The following is a 19351-nucleotide window of genomic DNA, read 5'->3' as shown; positions in this document are numbered from 1 at the left end:
ACCACTAAAACCTAGAAGAGAGCACTGTGGTTGGAGTGGTAATTAAACCCTTATTATAGTCAAAGTAGCAGAAATAATAGCACACGAAAGGCTACTGTCAATGAGACAGATTGATAAATTGTTAGATATGGGAAAGGGGGTGGGGAGGAAATGGCAATGTTTATTTCAAGTGACACACATACTGCACTAAAACACAACTTAAATTCTGTCTGACTTCTAGTAAGAGACCTGAAGTGTACACATTTACCTTCTGGAAAGTAGATATGGGTGAGACAGCATACATATTGCCCTCTCCAAATACTTCTGCCCAGTTCCTTTGGCATACTTTCATTCGGTTCTTGAAATGGTACTCATTATCAGGATTAAGAGCCTACAGTGAAAGGTGTGACAAGAAAGCAGACATATAGGATTAGCAATTTTCCAATGTAAAACACATTTGGATCAAGTGGCTTTTCATCAGGTTTTCCTTCCTAGGAAAGAGAAGTGTTTGAACATCAAGAAGTACATACACTTTTGCAGAAGCAGGACCAGAACTTCAGAGTGAAGAAATAGAAGACATGGTTTTAGTATCTCAAAACCAATTTTCTTTGACAAAACACTGGGTGGCTATTGGAGCCTAGACTGGCGAAATGCATTGCTTCGGATTATGTTTATGTAGATATTAACATGGATGCTTAACTTTGGCTTTTAAAATGAAAAGTGAAATATTGTGAGTGAAACCTCAAAAACCAGCCCTATACCAGGTTAGACTGTTTGCTCATCTGCTCTAGTATGGTCTATTCTGACAAGGACCAGCTCTTCAGGGTCCCAGACAGAGGGAGATCTTTCCCATTGCCTACCACCTGATCCGTCTAACTGAAGATGCCAGAAATTGAACCTCGGATCTTGAGATTGCAGACTATGTGCTCTACTACTGAGATATGGTCACTCCCTCTTCACATTTCTTAAAAACAGTAAATTGACAAGTTTAAAGTCATTGCAGACAGTAGAATACCAAGTGTCAAAGCAAAGTACGAACATACATCTTACTAAGTAATTAATTACATTCTCTATAGTTTAGAACCTAAGTGGTTTGAATTTCCAAATATACAGGAAAGCCAAGGTTTGGAGCAGTTCTTGGAAAATGACACAACAGCCATAACTGTGGTTTGTCAGTTCAGACATGGCAAACCAGAATAGTACAAGCCATGGTTCAAAAAACCACTGCAAACCAGGTTTCTTATTCTGATTCAATGGGTGATGGGTCAATTCAGTATGTCTTGTTAATTCAATATGTCTTGTTAATTCAATATGTCTTGTCAATTCAAACATCACATTAAGTCATAGTTAAAAGCTTCCTTAATCATGATTTGGCAGAATGTATTCAGTATGCAAATATAACCAAGAAATGTCTTTTCTAGATTTTACATTTTAATAAGCCATGTGTTTAGGATGAACAGATATTCAGTTGTAAGATTTTCATGCTGAATAGCCTTGAGATCAAGTAACTGCAATACCATTGTGAATACAGCGAGAAGACCAACAGGGATAGGATCTTGCTTTATCCTCTCTGCAGCCAGATCTACTAGTAGCATCAACATGTTGTAGATTCCCTCATGGATTTCGGTACCCCATTTATGAACAGCGCTCGATGTCAACAGCTGCAAAGGAGCACAGTATGTGTTAAAATGCTGACATGGATCTACAAGGGGAAAAAAGAGTACCTTTTTGCTAGCCTTGAAATGCTTTTGGAGCTATCTATTTAGCAACAAACAACTTCTGAAGGCAGATTTTAAACCTGGAAAGAACAGCCGGCATCCACCTTAGCTCCCTATCCCAGTTTTAAGAAGATTCCATTTTTAGGCATAGAATATTTAGAGAAAACAGTATCTTCAATACATTCCAAGACCAGAGGTGGCTAGGAGAACATCTTCACTTGGCATAACATCACTAATTCACTTTAAAAGAAACCCCAAACAAACTCCTGTCCTTATTCCTACAAACTTTTCTCAATAGCCCCATTCTCCTGTCCCCATTTGCTGTCCCCAATAAAAAGTGACCTATTTTGTAGAACACCACAAAATTGCTGCAACATGCAAAAGAAAAATCAAATGCAGCTCTTAACTCTGCAAATTTGAAGTGGAATAGCACAATAGTATTTGTCAACCATGTTCATTATTGTAACTTGCCCTCTTCCCCCTTACTTGCTACAGTATCAGAATGTAGCAAGCTGCCACTTTATGAGTTATATACCGCCTACTCTCCCATCTACAGCACTAGATAGAATCCACTGTAATTTTCTCTTACACCTACCTTTTTAAATGCTTCAGGCATACATCTGTCCATAAACCTCCTGCAGTTTTCATCAGAATCCGAAAGCCCTTATTTAACAGAGGAAAAGAGGAGGAGTTAGGATCCTGCAAAGTTTTGCAAGCTACGGACTGAAGCTCACAGGGCTACCCAAACAAGATTTTTGTTGGTTCACACAAACACCACTACTGCATACCAATTATTTTAATAATGAAGAAACTCAAAGAAGTTATAGTTTTAATAAGGAGAAATGAATGAAATAAAACAGTGCAGATTTCTAAAAGTCAACACAGAAGCAATAATGCTTTCTAAAGCTCCATATTCTTGTGCTTAAAAAGAAGGGGCAAGGTATTGCTCACAAAGGCCAGGATCCAGAATACTATGAACAAAGGAGACTTTAGATATTTTCTTATTCAACTGTGGGACTTTTAAAAGCAGTTTATGATATGGCACTGGAAATTCTATGAGGGAATGAGAAATTCACATGAGACAGAACAGCTCTATGGATCCCAGGCAGAGTTTGCTGGCTGGCACAGTGGAACATTACAGCAAAGGTAATAAAAGGTAAGCATTGCTCTGTTTTCTCTGTGGATGCAGATGCTTCCAGCTGGAGTGTATGCAGTTATCAGTGACATAAATGCTCTTCACTTCATCTGAAGCATCAAGATGAAAAACGGGGAAGGGGGAGAGATCATACACAAGAGCAGAAGACTGAATCCCCAACCTAGGAACTATTTTGTTTATTTAATGGTGTTTACTGTCAAACCCTTGGGAAAGGATACAGACATTTCTGAGCACATCAGATGTGCCACACACCATCTGCGGCAGAAGTAAGCAGGCAATGCTTCGCGCTGAACAGCTGCAATTTAGCTATAATTTCATGATGATACTGATTATGCACAGACAACTTAAATAGTTCCCTGAAGCATAGGTCTTGCAGCATCACTTATCATCCTGAGTAAGCATCACTGCACAAAGCACATGCTGTAAACCTGAAGGGTGCAAATGCAGAGTGCTTATATTTACAGGGCTGCACTAGACCGAGGTACACATCTGCACTGTAAACAAAAGATTACACATTCAACCAGCATCTATAAGAACTTCCTTTCAAATGGAGGCCCAATGCATATCCTGTGACTTGGTGATTTTCCACAGCATGTAAAATCAGAAGAGCCAATATGTGCAGGCATGCATAGAATGTATTTATTTATAAGGTTTCGGCTGTAATGCCAGCATCCTCAATGTGGTTTTTGTGTGCATTAGCACCTGTGAAAGGCTCTCTCAACGTCAGTGAAAGCCTCTGTACTCCCCATACCATGCTATGACTTCACTCCCTGCCCCTTCAGAAGTAAGAAGAGAGTGATTTCTGCTTGGAAAAGAAAGCTGAGAGAGGAAGTGGGAGGAGTGCCATTCCCACTTCCTCTTCAAACTCTCTTGTTTTCTAGCCTGAAATCACTATCCAAGGAGAACACAGAGTGACGAGGAGAAAAAGTATTTTGTAAAAAAGAAGTAAGATGGGGCTAAGAAAAGAGGGACCTAGTGAGGGAGAGAAGGGAAGGAACAGAACACTGTGTGTAGGTTTTGTCCTTCTCTCGGGGGGTGGCGGTTCTGCATTTTTATTTTTAAATTCTTGTTTCAACTTCTTTCCTCTCTGAAGCAGTCTGTATTTGTCATTCTCCCCTTCCCAACCTTTTCCTCTCTGGTTGTCTACATTTTTTTGTTTCCCATACTTTCCTGGCCACTGGTGTCTGCATTTGACTGTTTGTTTCCCCCTGTTCTCCGGGGTTTGTGAGCCTTTGTTTTTTCTTCCTCCAGGCCTGCCTACCTCCTTCCCAGGAGACATACAATGTAAGTAAGTCGCAGGGTGGGGAGAGACGTACTTTCCAAAATTTGTGACTAGGCATGACACTCACAGCAGTCATGTTCTGACCTGCAGCCTTCTTTTCCCTGCCCGCTCCACAGCAGCAATTTTGTGGTGTTATTCACAACACCTTTTGAAAATGCCAAATATGCCCATGGGCCCAGGAAAGCTAGGGGCCCTGCTGTAATTCAATGCAGACAGCTGATTGCTCCCATATCTGTAAGACAGTAATTCTTAATCTGTCCACTTGCACCCTCCTTAATGTATTCCTCTTTCTGAGACCCCATTTCAGATGAAATTTTTTTTTATCCCAACAATTTGCAATTGCTCTGATTTAATAATAAAGGAAAGTGCCTCTGAGTACATGAACAGTTAATTTCCCTTATCCCTTAACTAAGGCACATTTCATTAAGAATGTATGTGATCAGTGGGAGGGGGAAAATCTAGGGCACACAACTCCAGTCCTATATAGGTCTGAACCTCAGCAGGGCCCCACTGCTCTTGGCACACTCTGTAAGGCTGGATAACATGCATTCCTCGTCATACAAGGTTCACTTTATTCTCTCCCTCTTCACTTCCACTTCTACAAAGAAGGCTCAACACATTTACACTCCTGTGATGCAATAAAAGGAATCTGAGTGAGCCTTCCAATCAACCTTAAGTGCTTGCAGGCAGTCTCCAAACATGTTCAGTTTAGTGTGGGGAGATAGCTTATACAGTCATTGGCTCATTCTATACAGCTGTATCATCCCCAACTGTGCACCACACACACAAAAAGCCAAAAAGCCACGTTATCCTCTGTCAACAATAAAACAAGTTTTCTCAGCTTTCGTTGCCTGTTTCTGACCATATGCACCAACACTCTAAGCTCAGTAATGTCTACATTGTCTGGCAGTGGTTCTACAGGGTTACAGGAGTCTTTCCTCAGCCTACCTGAAAGGTGCCAGATATTGATTTTGGGGTCTTTTGCATGCAAAGAACATTCTCTACCAATAACGTTTGGTCCTTCCCTTATGTAAAGATGCCATGCTACTTCCTCACCCCCCCTTTAACTTTCAGCATCATCAAAAGCTCAGGGGTGAAATCCAAATAAGCAGTTCTGCTGACACAAAAGATTTCCTCTTTTCAAGGGAACTTGTCTCCCCATGCTATCTCCCCAAATCTGCTCCAGAGGGTTCAGGCTATCCCCAGAACACATTTAAGGGGCACACAGGCAGAGAAGCTCTGTTGCACAATCTAATTTGTTGCATACCACCCCAGAAGTGTAGTCAATTAGACCCTCCACACCAGCTAAGCAAAGTGATTCCCAAGACTTCATTGGAGACCTAAGTTACAAGGCAGGGGCTCTACGAGTTTGGAAGCTCCAATAAAATAAAGACCCCAGTAAGGATTTAGATTCCTGAAATGAGGAAAAAGAAGGTGTGCACACATATACAGATCTAAGCTACAGTTATCAGTGATGCCACTGGAACCATTTTTGTGCCTCCCTTTGCAAATACCTTTCCAAGTTCCCTTTCTATGTGCCAGGCAGAAATAACTAGGAAATAATTGCTGGGCACGGTTCCCTTCAAGAAGTGGTTATGGGACACAAGTGGCGTTGTGGTCTAAACCACTGAGCCTAGGGGTTGCCAATCAGAAGGTCGGCAGTTCAAATCCCTGCGACGGGGTGAGCTCCCATTGCTCAGTTCCTGCTCTTGCCAACCTAGCAGTTTGAAAGCATGTCAAACTGCAAGTAGATAAACTGGTACCGCTTGGGCGGGAAGGTAAACGGCGTTTCCGTGCGCTGCTCTGGTTTCACCAGAAGTGGTTTAGTCATGCTGGCCAGTTGACTATGGACTGTGACTGTGTTTGCCTGTGGACAAACGTCGGCTCCCTCGGCCAGTAAAGCGAGATGAGCGCCACAACCCCAGAGTCGTTCATGACTGGACTTAACTGTCAGGGGTCCTTTACCTTTTTTAATTGCTGGGTATTCCACAGTTTGAGAAATTGGTTTTCGGAAGACTTTGTGATTTTTTCATAATGAGAAAAGACCAATCTCTTTCCACACCCCCACCGCAACTTAACTAATACCAAATAATCACCTTTAGCATTACATGTATACATTCTTTCAAGTGTGCAAAAGTTCCACTGAAATGTTGCAGACTAGTGTTTCCGCCATGTAATTATACTGCAATTATACTACAAGCATTTCCATATAAAAAAAGCATTACTACTAGCCTTTTTAAATTAGCAGCTCATTTGTTCTTGCTGCAACAAAACAACAGTTAATTTTCTATAATTGCCTGAAGAGCCCTGCTCTTGGCAATATCTTTAAGCAGGTTTAGAAAATAAAATTTCATTTTCACCCCAATATTTGAGCATACCAGCCTATTCAACAGTTTGTTAACCACCAAACAAAATAATATTTAAGAAGGGATATATCTGTGCCTCTCTTCACATGTTCTAAAGATCACCTATAATTCAAAAGTGATTCTGAAACATTCGATTAAAAGGTGAAAGCATCAACTTAAAAATGCACAGCACTATACTGAAGCCAAGAGAGTCATACTACTTCCAACAAGAAAAGATTTTGTTAATTAAACACCTGTTACCAACATGCAACGTGGAAAAAGGTGAAGTCAAAAGCTATTTGAGTGGACAAGTTTTTACTGTCAAGTCATCATTATTAACATAAAAGTCAACATTTCTATGATGCTACTTTTTTTAAAAAAGGTTGCAACTTACCCAGCCTTGCAAGATAAGTGGATGCAATTAAGCACTTGCCAAGAGATTCTTCCCGCTTATATGGAATGGACCAATGATCTGTTAATACTCTGCTCTCCAGTTCATAAAGATTTGTTGTAGGAAACTCGATACCTTCTCCAGAGCAGTTCCCATTTTCGTCATTTTTCTGTTGAAAAGAAGCCACAATTAGCTCTATGAAGAAGCCACAGTTAGTTGTTCTAGTTACTGGCTGTTATAAAAAGGGATTGTAGCAGACCCATACCAGAAAACCTGACATTCCAACTACAAAGCAACTCCTGTGCAACAGAAATTCTACTTCTTAACTCAGAAAACAAAGCCTATTTGCTGTCCTCTTTTCCCACCATTTCTGCACCCAGCAGAAAAATAAAGATGTGCCAGAAAAAGTAGGGAGGATTAATGCAGAATCTAGCACTGTGACATATATATGCACAGTGGTGAGACAGATGGACTACCATCATTGACTTAAAAGTTTTCCTAGATTACTGAATCAAAAGTCTGGAAAGGATTGAAGGACATTCTTCCAATCATTTTCAAACCAAAAAGAAATCACCAAATTATTTAAAAGATATAGAATACAACTTCTGATAATCACATAATTGATCCAACATGCTAACAATGAAGTATTAATTGCCCATCCACAGATCTGATCATACCAGACCCACAAGCCAGCACTCTAGTCAGGTTCTGCTTCCCCACTATGCAACAAAAATGCAGCTTCTTCTAATCATATAAGAGCGCAAGTCAATCTATGCCGACATTCTGTCCCTACAGTGACCCATCTATGGAAACCCCCAAGCAGAACATGAGCACAATAGCATTTTCAGGTTTATGACCCAAAGCAACTGGTATTCAGAGGCATACTGCCAATCATACAGGAGACGATAACTATACAGCCATTATAATGAGCAATCACTAATAGTTTTACCTTGGTACCAACCTCTGCTTTATGGCAGGAGGTGATGTGGAATATACAGCTACCATAGTTCTGCATTACAGTGGATGTGTAAACTGACTGTGCCTCTCTTTTCTGCCTTTACTGGACTACTCACCTGTCCAAGATCATAATGCATACAAGAAGTGAGTGCACCACTTCTGAGGTAAGAAAGAAAAGCATGACCATGCTGAAGAGCAGCTAGAAATACAACTTTGTGAAGAGCTTTTTCCACGCTGAAAGGCTTACAGCTATCTCATCTGCATCTACATAGGGATATGACAATCATATCAAACAAATCAATATTGATCTATTTGGCCTTGAACTTATCTTCTCCTTTATATCTAAATAACCAAATCATCACTAATCTCAAAACAAAGTTTGGTTTAGAATCTTTACAGGCATCTATTTTTTCTTTAGGTTACCGTAGGAGTGCCTTATCTAGTTTATAAACCATTCTACTATAGTTACTCTCTAATTATTTTTCACATTTTCAGCAAAAGATTCTGAAATCCATAGGTACAGATCTACAAGGCTAAGGTGGATTCCCATAAGGGGAAATAAAAGCAAACAAAGAGCAAGATGGTATCTGACCCACCCCAACTAATGTAGCCCATGTGGACAGCACATTTATTCAACTTATTTATAGTAAAGCAAATAAGGTCATTTATGCCACTTTCTCATCAGTTTCATTTCCTATGGAGCCATTTCTACAAACAGAAAGCACATAACCCACATTTCATTTTATAAATCCCTGCGCTCTCCCCATTCCCCAAACACCACTTAAATTTACCTACTTCCATCTAGCAGGCCTAACAATTCAAATCATTTGTTACAATTAATGAAGAGAGGCTTTAACTTTTTTATTATTATTGCGAACAAATAGTTTGAACACCCTAGGTCTAAAGGCATTCAATGCTGATCAGAGCAGTGGAGCCTATGAAATCCTTCACCATGTACAAGATTGGGTTGTAAGCGCTGACCATTGTTCAGCTTGAGATTTAACCTTTTTTAAAAGTGCCAACAGGATGCAAATTGATGCCAAGCATGGACCTAACAATAAAACTCTCATGGACACACATAGCTACCACAAAAAGACCAAAACCATGACTCACTGCACACTGGCTAGTCAGTGAGCAGGCTATTTTCGATCATTGTATGTACTTGGACAAGGTTCAAAACTTGTGAACTAGTAGTCACAGGTTGTTTTTCCAGTACCACTCCACTGTCTCATTTATTGCTTTCATTTCCTGGTCTAACAAGCACGCTCTCTGTATTAAAAACAACTGCACATTCATAAAATAATGCTTCCTATCTGAGAATGAACATTAAGTGCTGTGGAACAGGAAACTATTATCTAGGAAAGCAACAACAAACTGAAAGCACGGACATTAAATACTATCTTTTCAATGGATTGAAATATAGAAAACAACATTGTGGTTATAGAACAGCATTTGAGAATGGTGAGCATTGCAGTAAGAATGTAAGAAGAGTCCTGCTGCATTTTCTCACAGTGGTCAGCTAGAGGTCTATGGGAAATTCAGGAGCAGTTCATAAGTGGCCATCGCTAGTTTAACAGTGTGCTACGTAAAGAAATATGGTACTTCCCTTTGTCCGTCTTGAATTTTCTGTTACCCAGCTTCATTGGACAGCCATGGGCTCTGATATTCTGAGAAAAACCCTGCAGCATGAATGCATCTCTATCATGTTCCCCTTCTTCACATTTTTTTCTAAGCAAATGTTTGAACCTTCCCTCACACCCCTCCTCTTATTGAACCCTTTTCAGCATTACAATATCCACACACAGGGTCAAATTTTCATTGTGCTATCCGTCAAAACCTCAAAATTGTGTTTCTGACCAGTCACCATTTAGGATTCCCCGCCCCAAAGTGCATCACATGAAAATAGCCCTTTTATTCAAGATAACAGCTAGAAAAGCAAGGAAAACTCTTAGATATCTTTATCTTGTGATACCACATGCTACATAATCTCTCAACATTTATACTCTCAGAACATGCACTTGCAAATACACAATTATGCATCCTAAGTATGGTGGTTCAACTGATTCCCATAGAGATCAAGTGATGCTTGCTCATATTGATCAAGCTTTCATCTGGGTTTCCGTGAGAGCACCTGGGCTTGTGGTATGGCAATGCCTCTATCAATTAACCTAAAACACAGGGGGATCTTTGACTATGAAGGGAAATTCTATAAAAATGACACCCCCTGAACCCCTCCTAGACTATAGAGGTCCTACACTATATATAGAGAGGGGGAGTGATGTTCTTGAACCATAATGCCATCCATAGGTTCATATATTCTGATGTTTTTGTAGACCCTTTAGGAAATTCCCTAGCAGTTGTCTGCCCCTTGGCCAAGCTCAATGACGTGCACAGGAGAAGAGGCAAAATAAAGACAATCATTTCAATTGAGTAAAGGCTAGAAATTTCATTTCATGAAATGCTATTATTGGGCTAAGCGATGCAATACATATACTGTGGGTTATGGAATACATGTAGGGAGGAATGCTTTTTTTAGTGTGGTGATAGTGGCATCCTGATGATAACAAAGAGAACACTTAATATTTGCAAAGGGATATTCCCTTCAAGAGGAAAAAAGACTGCACAAGCTCAGAAGTGCTCAATCGTGGACTTGCCCTAACGCAGTTTCAACACAGATTCCAATCCCTTCATATATCCCCATTTATGTCCCGAGCTCCATCTACTCAACTAGGCTAAAACAAGATACAGCCAATCTTTGACAGAGCCACTACCCACGACCTCCGGCACAGTGCATAAACCTCTGAGGTTTTGCAGAAGAGCCTCCTGAGGTTAGACTGTAGAGCAAGTAGGAGAAGTACAGGGTCAGAGGTTGCTGCTAAGAGCAGAGCAGCAGTCTCCACACTATCCATCATGGCAATGAGAGCCAGAAACAACATCAGATATGTTATTCAGTCAACACTGAGCTACTGTGAGGCTGTGCAAGGCATCACCACATTATTTGCAAAACTAGCATACCAAACAATGCTACACGACAGCAGAATCACACAGCACTAAACTACACATCATTTATTTATCTGAATCATTTATAAGTCACCTTCAAGGTGTGCCCTCCCAAGGTGCGGGTTTTTTAGCACAATAAAACTACATCATAATTACTGAAAAAATAGCACAAAAACCCAGCAACAGGATCACAGAAAGCCTGACAGAACAAAATAAACTTTTCAGGGCCCACATAAAATACTCAAGTGGAGGGTTCAAACACATTTCTTGGGGGAAAGATTTTCAGAGATGTGGTGTCCCGTCTCATCCCCAAAAGCCCCGTCCCCGGTATCTGCAAACTTGATTGTTCTTTATAGTAGGCCAGACAACAGAGTCCCCCAAGGATTATCTTGCACCTAGAGTTCACTCATAAGAGCATGGGCAGTCCTTCAAACAACCTATTCCAAAACAATTAAAGGCCTTAAATGTTAAACTCAGCAGCAGTTTGAATTGAGCTTAGAAGAAACTGGCAACGAAAGTAACTGAAGCAGAATGAGTGTTATATACACACAGACTTCTTTGCTCTCCAAGCAACCTGGTGGCTGGATTCTCTACCAATTGAAACGTCTGAGCTGCCTTCAAATGTAGCCCTTCATAAAAAGCATTACAGCAGCCTAGCCTGGAAGTAGCCAGTGTGTGGACGACTACAGCAACTGCAAAATAACATCTCACTATCCTAGAAGAAAATCATGTAAGTACGTTATCTAGTCAGCAAAGTGGCAAGCATGTACATGCAAGTGATACAGTGGTACCTCGTGTTACAAACACTTTGGGTTACAGACTCGGCTAACCCGGAAGTAGTACCTCGGGTTAAGAACTTTGCCCCAGGATGAGAACAGAAATCGCGCGCTGGCGGTGTGGCGGCAGTGGGAGGCCCCATTAGCTAAAGTGGTGCCTCATGTTGAGAACGGTTTCAGAAAGGACCTCCGGAATTAATTAGGTTCGTAACCAGAGGTACCACTGTATTCTGATTCTGCACAAACGAAGTGTGAAATTTGAGGGATATTTGGATGTATCCCTGCAAGTCATCCCTGCAAGTTATGCTTTCCTCTATAGAATGAATTATTGTTGCCTGCATTTCTTAATGCAAATGCAGGTATAGCTCTTTAATGGAAGCCTAGGAAAACACAACAGTGCGATTCATTTTCTACAGCACAGTTTTCATCAAACATTAAACCACAAGTTGCCTATTTCTTTTAGTTCATCTATATTGCTGCAGGATTATATAAGTTATGGGTACTTTAGCAGCTCTCTCTAGCATTACTTCTTTTTCCCATTCCCAAGGGAAAAGTGCTAATCACCACTGTCTTTTCCTTTGGGGTGCCCAGGATTGTACATTCACAAAGATAACACATTCAGAATTTAAATCTCATAATACCAGCTAAATACATTCATAGTGAAACAAGGATAATTTTCCATGGCATGGTAATAGGAATGCCTCCCCCTGTCCTTCTGTCAGGTGCTAGCATCCAGATCAGGATGCTGCCATAGACAGGACATTTTATTCCATACTTGACAGCCATAGGAAAAATGATTTGAAACATAGGTGCATCGAATGATTCATACAATAACTCAGAGCGTATAGATCTACTTAGTTACAATTTTATAGCTCCCTTTTATATTTGTCAGTTAACACTGAATTTGAAAAGTTCATCTAGACAGTTTTTGATATTAAGCAAAGGAAAGCAAACAATACATGCAAAAAACAGGTGAAAAAGAGTTGACACCAAATCAGGATCTGTTATAAACTGTCAGACCTCTGCCTCCGCTATCCCAGACAAACTTTTTTGTATAAGTAAGTTGTTTTCAAATAAAACCTATAAAAGATTAGGATCCTCCCAGGCCTTTTCTTATAAGAGACTCCTGTTCTTATCCCGAAACACTCAAAATGTGTTTGGTAGAATTAACTTCTAACACTGGCCTCATTTTCCTTCAGCATTTCACTTCCTTATTAAGCAGCTGTCATTGAATAGAACTTCTGACTGGGAAGATGACCAGAAAATGTCTTTACTGAACATTATCTGAAAGACACTTCCTGCCCAGCTGAGCTGCTGTTTGTTCCATGCATAAATGGCCTCCCACTTCCACCAATGATAAACATTTAGATCACATCAAGTGTTAATCTTCGCCTGGAGGTTGCTTCAGTAAACAGAAAAATATTTCACATGGGATTTGGGAACCCTTTAAAGGTGGAAGTTAACAGTAAGAAATATACTAAAGACTATAACAGCTGCGGAGAAGGTTAAAAAGACAATGTCCATAAATATTTTTTATTCAAGAAATAAAAGTACTGAAAGCATATTGAGATTCCAGTTTTGCAGAAACAGGAACCCAAGAATACCACATAGAAAAATGCTTTAATCCTGAAACGTGTTATACACAAAATGCATATGGCCGTATTTTATAATTTACACAAAAGGGTTAACATGCTGGTGGCACAGTCCTTCCATATCTAAGATTTTAAGAACTTCTCCTTTAAAAATCAACAGAACACAGGCATGACAAAGTTAAACAATGAAATCAATGCTATCACTTGACTTAACTGCAACCCGTAATTTCAGAAAGCTATGAAGTTGGCACAAAAGTGATAATGAACATATCTATGGAGAATGTGAAGAAAGTACTGTATTCTTAAGCTTTTACACTATTTTTCAGGCTTCAGCTCCCCCACTTGATTTATAACCAAAAGACAAAACCATTAATATATATACAACTAGAACTCATCCTATTCTTGATTGTAATCTGCTTCAACTGTTTTTAATACTGTATTTTTAAACTGTTGCAACTTGAAGGGCAAGTTAAGAAATCTGAGTAATAAAATACAGGAAAACAGAGGAGCAACTAGGTAAAAGCCAAACCATAAAAAACAAACACTCTTAAGAGCTGTGCACAAGTAAAAATTTGCACTTGGCAAACATGTGTCAGACCACTATGTATCAGGTGCTTGGCCTGATAGGAATATGAAAATTGTTTTGGTGTTTCCCAATGAGTTGGAGCTCTGAAATTTGATACTCTGTGGTCAGACCTTTACCTTCAGAGAAGGTACCACATAACTGAATATACCTGTTTTTGAAAATATAACATCTGAATCTGTGGGGTATATATTTATTCTATACAATAGCTGTTCAAACTTTGTAAGTTAACTTGTTGCACTTCAGGATGTAGTACTAAGCTATGCAACATGAACACAGACAACTAAATTCTAGCAGTACATCGCACTATAACTGGAAGGAGAGGTGGCCATTAGAAGCTCCCAAACTCTTCCCCAGCCCAGATTAAAAATCAAGCCAGAAAGGACTTTCCATTTTACAACTTGCCCTGAAAGACTGCCCTACGACAGTTACTCCCATAAAGAGACCCTCTTGTTCCCAGAGCCACCTGTATGGTAAGCTTCTGTCACCTGCCCATCCCAGTTACCCTAAGAGTAGTCCTCTGAAGCAGCTCCCTAGCTCTAACCTTTAGGGCAATGTAAGCCACAGGAGTGGGAGAAGAGAAGCTCGCCCAACTCTGGTTAAAATACTCAAGTCCCTTCATCTTAAAATTAAGATAGCAACTTTCTGTCTCATGGATAAAAAATATCACTTCTGCACTCTAAACACATGATATCTTAAATTATTAGTTTATTGACAAGGATTAAGCATTCATAAAATGATTCAGAATGTTTAGTGAATGATGCAATGCTCTTAAATATATGAAGCTATGCATAAGCATAGTTTGCCACAGCAACTGTACATGTGTGAACACACACAAAAATAAAGAACATGATTATAGTGGAACACACGTTACGGTGAAGTGTTCTGCTACTCTCAAGTCTTCCATCACCCAAGATGGGATGGATGGGAAGGGTACTCTGAATATGCCTGTTATAGCAAGTCATCTGTGATGAACAGGTGTACAGTGCAGAAGTACAAGTAGTGGACTCTTTGCGAAAAAGAATAGTCCCGTTATTTTTTTGGCCAATGTGTTATTTTAGATTATTAGTACTGGCACTGCATAGCTGCTGAACAAAACCAGGTACAGGAAACTGTAAAGGCAGCTTATCTCTGTTAGGACCAAATATTTAGATATCTGTATTTTCCCAAGAGAGTCAAACAGAACAGAAATGGACACAGGAGAGAAAGTCTCTTCTTTTCCTCAGCACTACTGATCAGATCTAATTGTGTGATTCCTGTGACAGCTTTTAAAGAAAGAATCAAAATGTTGGCTAATCCAGTCACAAATGTCCTACGTAGGTGGTTTTTGTGTGTGTGTTTTTTGTAAACTGCTTTGAAGTTTCATTACACTCAAGCAGTATATAAACATTGTGAAATAAATAAATAGATTGATAGTTTGGCTCTTACATGGCACACCAAAAACTGAGTAGGTAAATATTTGGTGGTTATGCGGCACTAATCACTGATGTGGCACTACAGTAATGACAACTGCGAAGAATAGTAAATGCTTAAGAATCAAAACAAGACTTCTGTCCTGGTTCCCAACATAATTAAAATTCCCAACTTACTACAAGAATATGCTCATGGATTCCTATGTTTATTTACCTTTTCAGTCATGATTCAGTTGTCAGCATGTAATTTAGGAGAACTGGGAGCAAGGAAAGGAAGGAGTTCGTACACAGCCAAGCCTGCCAAAAGACCTCCCAGCCCAAGTTCTCAGCTCTATAGCAGACAGGTCCAAGCTCTATACCCCAGGCATCTGTTTCTTTCTTCACAACAAAAACCAGCTTTTCAAATTTGAAAACTTTTTATTTATCTGTTAAAATGCTTCATACAAAAACATCACTTCTGGAGTCTTGGGGTGGGAATATTATAAGGAATGTAAGTAGTATTTGTTTGTTTGAAGGATTTTTATCTCACTCCTCAGCCAAAAAAGGGAGGGCTGCTACTTAGAAAAGCAAGTAATAAGACAGTCGTTGACCTAAAGCTTACAATCTTACTTGACTCAAAAGGAAAGTGGCCTTGGAGGGAGGAGCCAAAACAAACTCAGGCACTTGTTCTTGTTACAAAATACAACTAGAAACGTAGGGCTGTACCCAACACAGCAGCTTCACCAGTGCAATGGGCTTCCGTGCAAGCAATGGAGCTTCCTCTTCTGTCCCCTTCAGGCCATTGCCTGCTGCCAAATTCAGCTTCAGAGGTTTGGGGGGGGGGGTAGAAGAAACAATCCCATTGTGCCAGGTGAACCGTGCTGGTACGTTACTGGAGACAAACCACAAATTCAAACCTGAATGTTATCTAATAAGCATTGCAGGTTGGAATGAGCAGAAAGTATGGAAGAAAAAGTAGAGTATAAGTTAGTTCTTTCAGTGTATGATGGATCAGAATAAGATTGTATCAGAGATCTACAATGTTGCCATGCTGCTTCTCCACTGACAGCTTGGATGATGTCCCAGATGCATTCTGAATTCCTATCTTGTACAGAAGTCAAAGGAGTCCATGCTGTCCTTGGTCAATATTTAGTAGTGTATCTCCCCAGGAAGCCCCCATCACCTTTCCTGTAGGCAGCAGAGAATATGCACTTGGTAGAAGTGCTCAGAGTGACTCCACCAAGAAGCAGCTGAGGAAGCCGCCTACCTTTCATTCCTATCCCCCAAACCCATTCAATTGTAGGAAGGCTATTCATTTTCTTACCTATTGCAACATAGTCAGAAGCAGCGCACCCAGTGGGGAGTCGCATCACTACCAAGAGGAAGAGGGGCAAGGTGGCAGAGACTGTGCAGGTGTGCTGGCAGAACTGGATGTGCCCAGACAGCCCCAACCTCCACACTGCTCACCAGGCAAGTTGCTACTGAATGTCTGGATCAGCTTACACGATCCAAACATTAATTATTGCATTCAGTGAAGATCCACTGGAATTAACAGACCTAAACGGCCATTCATTTCAATGGGTCCACTCTGAGTAAAAGTTAACCGACTATAACTCTTAAGTTCCTGACACAATATGCTTTTATGAGGTTTTGTCAGAATGCATATTTTATACCTCTATTTATTTTTTGTCTATGTTTGAATATGTTATGACTTGCTGCTCATACAGCATATGTGATACAACCTATGTGACATAGTGCACAAAATTATTGAGCTTTATAGCTCTAAGCAATCTGGGACAAGAATATTTCAAAAATCTCCTTCTCCCAGATGAACATAACTGAGAACTTTGTTTTCTTAATGAGACTCTTTGCTGGGTCTCTCTACCATCGGAAGTATAGCAGGATAGTGCCAGAGATATAGTATTTTCAGATGTGGTGCCTAAGATTTGGAACAGCTTCCCAAAAGAAGTGCACCTGGGCCTATCAATATCACTTTTAGATAAGCATCAAATCCAGTTCTACCTCAACCACTAATGATGCGATAGTTTTAAAACCTCCTACCTAATTCATGGTTTTGGATCATTTTACCGATTTCGTTGCTTGTAAGCCACCCAGACTCTTTCAAGTAAGACAATCAGGGCAGAATTGCTATAAAGAATTGAATGGGTGCTCAAAGAACTCCTTGGTTAACAAAAGCTGCAAAACTATACACACATGGGAGCAAACTCAACTGAAAGCAATATGGCCTACATCAGAGTAGACATGTAAAGTATTAGTATGGGCCCCTCATAATGAAAGAATGAGTCTGCACACACACAAGTGACCAGCTTCCAAACCCTCCACCACTGCAGCCTAGGCATAACACAGCAATCCCTTTTCCTAGGCTCCAGGCTACATTCCTCTTCTGGTGACAAACCAGGGAACCCAAACGCAGATCGCATTTGAAGCTCGAGTTATGCACCTGACAGCTCATGCACAAGACGCCCAGGAAAACCCGCCTGCTTTTTTTTTGGGGGGGGGAGGGTCAACTCCACCAAGACCCCCAAGGCGCGCTTGGCGGGGTCCCTATTAACTCGTGGAAACTGGGGGAGGGGGCCCCTTGAGAAGAAATCGAGGTGAGGATTCAGGGCTGCGCGGTTCCTATCCTTGCAATCTCTCTCTCTCTCTCTCAAAACGAAAGCGGTATTTTAAGGCGATCCCGTCCCCCTTTCGATGCGTTTCCAACGGGCCGGTGGGGCCAAAGGTCAGGCTGGGATCCCGCTTAACGGCGGCGCAAAGCACAGGCGAGCCTCGCCCGCTCCCATCCTCAGCCCCGAGACCGTTACCTCGTTCTCCACCACCTCATGGTAGGCAGGGGGCGGGTCGAAGCCGGTAGTGCTGCCGCCGCCGCCTCCACCTTGGCCTCCTCCTCCTCCTCCGCCGGTGCCTTCGCCGTCCCCTCCGCCGCGGGAGACTCCACCACCGCCGCTTTGCTGGGGGCCTCCCTGCCCGCCGCCACCGCCGCCTCCCCCTCCGCTGTCCATGGGCTCATAGTGCAGGCCGGGCCGCTCGTTGGTGAGCAGCGCCACGGCCTCGTTGATGTCGTTCTTGGCCAGGCGGAGGGCCCTGCGGATGGCGGCCGCGTCCGAGAAACCCATGCAGAGCAGCGTGGTCATGTGCTGCTCCTCCTCGCTCTCCATGGCGCCTCGCTCCGCGACGCCTCAGGCGCTGCCGCTGCTGCTGCTCCCGCTCCGGCGGCCGCTGCCACCGCCGCCGCCCGCTCTGCGCGCCGCCATGTTGACGGGAACCTCCTCCTCCTCCTCCTTTGGCCCGCCTCCCGCCGCCGCCGCCTCAGGGCAGGACAACGCCGAGCCCCACACCCACCCGGAAGCGGCCTGCTGAAGCCCGGATGAGCGTGGGGGAAGAGGGGGGGGGAGAGCGCCGCCGCGATCACGTGCGGAGGGAGGCGAGGCGAGGCCAATGCCCGAACGTGAATGGAGGGGAGGAGGGGTGTGGTTGTCATGGAAACGTCAGAGGCAACAGGCGGTGGAATCCCGCAAATGCCGCTTCGGGCGAAGCAGCAGCTACTATACTGAGCCCCGGTCACCCCGCCAAGCTTGAAAAGCATTGAAAGTATTCCAGTGGCGTAGCGTGGGTTGTCAGCACCCGGGGCAAGGCAAGTAATTTGCGCCCCCTAACCCGTGGATTTGCGCCCCCTAACCCTAACCCCCAGATGTTGCGCCCGGTCCCCCCTGCACCTCCCACGCTACGCCACTGCAGTATTCATTTATCTGGGGTTCTTCACCCCCCCCCAAGAAGCCTGCTGCTCCCTCCCCGCGCGCAAAGTCCTATTTACGGGGTATTTTTACCAAGAAAAGCTCAACTTGTTTTCCTAAAAGCTCAACTTGATTTCCTAAAAGAAGCTCAACAACTTTGGCTGTTCGCCCACCGCACCCCCGAACAAAAATCCTGGCTACGCCCATGGGTGGATCTACCATCAGGTGCTTATTTACTTCTTGCTGGTGTTGTTATTTTCCAGACCTCGACCTCATCGTTTTGGAGAAAAGCTCCCCGAATAAATAAATAAAAATTGCCTTCGGCTTCAGTGACTTTGTGGCTGGGTTGTTTCATTTATATGTATGTCATATATATATACTTATATATTGTGGCATTGTTCTTTTCTGTTTTGTAACTTGCCCTGG

The 19351-nt window shown here is 42.0% G+C and overlaps 1 protein-coding gene across 2 annotated transcripts in view; it reads right to left on the bottom strand.

The window, feature by feature from the left end:
• The window catches only part of USP24 (ubiquitin specific peptidase 24), a 73607-nt gene extending 55162 nt beyond the window's left edge, over nt 1–18445 (bottom strand). The window contains exons 1-5 of one of the 2 annotated variants that reach the window (XM_082228693.1): nt 17996–18445; nt 6875–7040; nt 2293–2360; nt 1497–1640; nt 248–370 (exon numbers count right to left, since the gene is read on the bottom strand). In XM_082228693.1, the coding sequence (XP_082084819.1) occupies nt 248–370; nt 1497–1640; nt 2293–2360; nt 6875–7040; nt 17996–18349 (855 nt within the window). In that variant the 5' untranslated portion in view covers nt 18350–18445. Of the gene's footprint in view, nt 1–247; nt 371–1496; nt 1641–2292; nt 2361–6874; nt 7041–10482; nt 10701–17995 lie in introns of those variants that run through there. The other variant, XM_082228694.1, reaches the window with a different exon arrangement.
• Between the last annotated feature and the right edge of the window lie 906 nt (nt 18446–19351).

Source organism: Podarcis vaucheri (assembly GCF_965113315.1).
Source record: "Podarcis vaucheri genome assembly, chromosome: 6".
Classification (NCBI taxonomy): domain Eukaryota; kingdom Metazoa; phylum Chordata; class Lepidosauria; order Squamata; family Lacertidae; genus Podarcis; species Podarcis vaucheri.
Note: the sequence above shows the minus strand (reverse complement) of the source record. Positions and strands in the feature narration are given on the sequence as shown.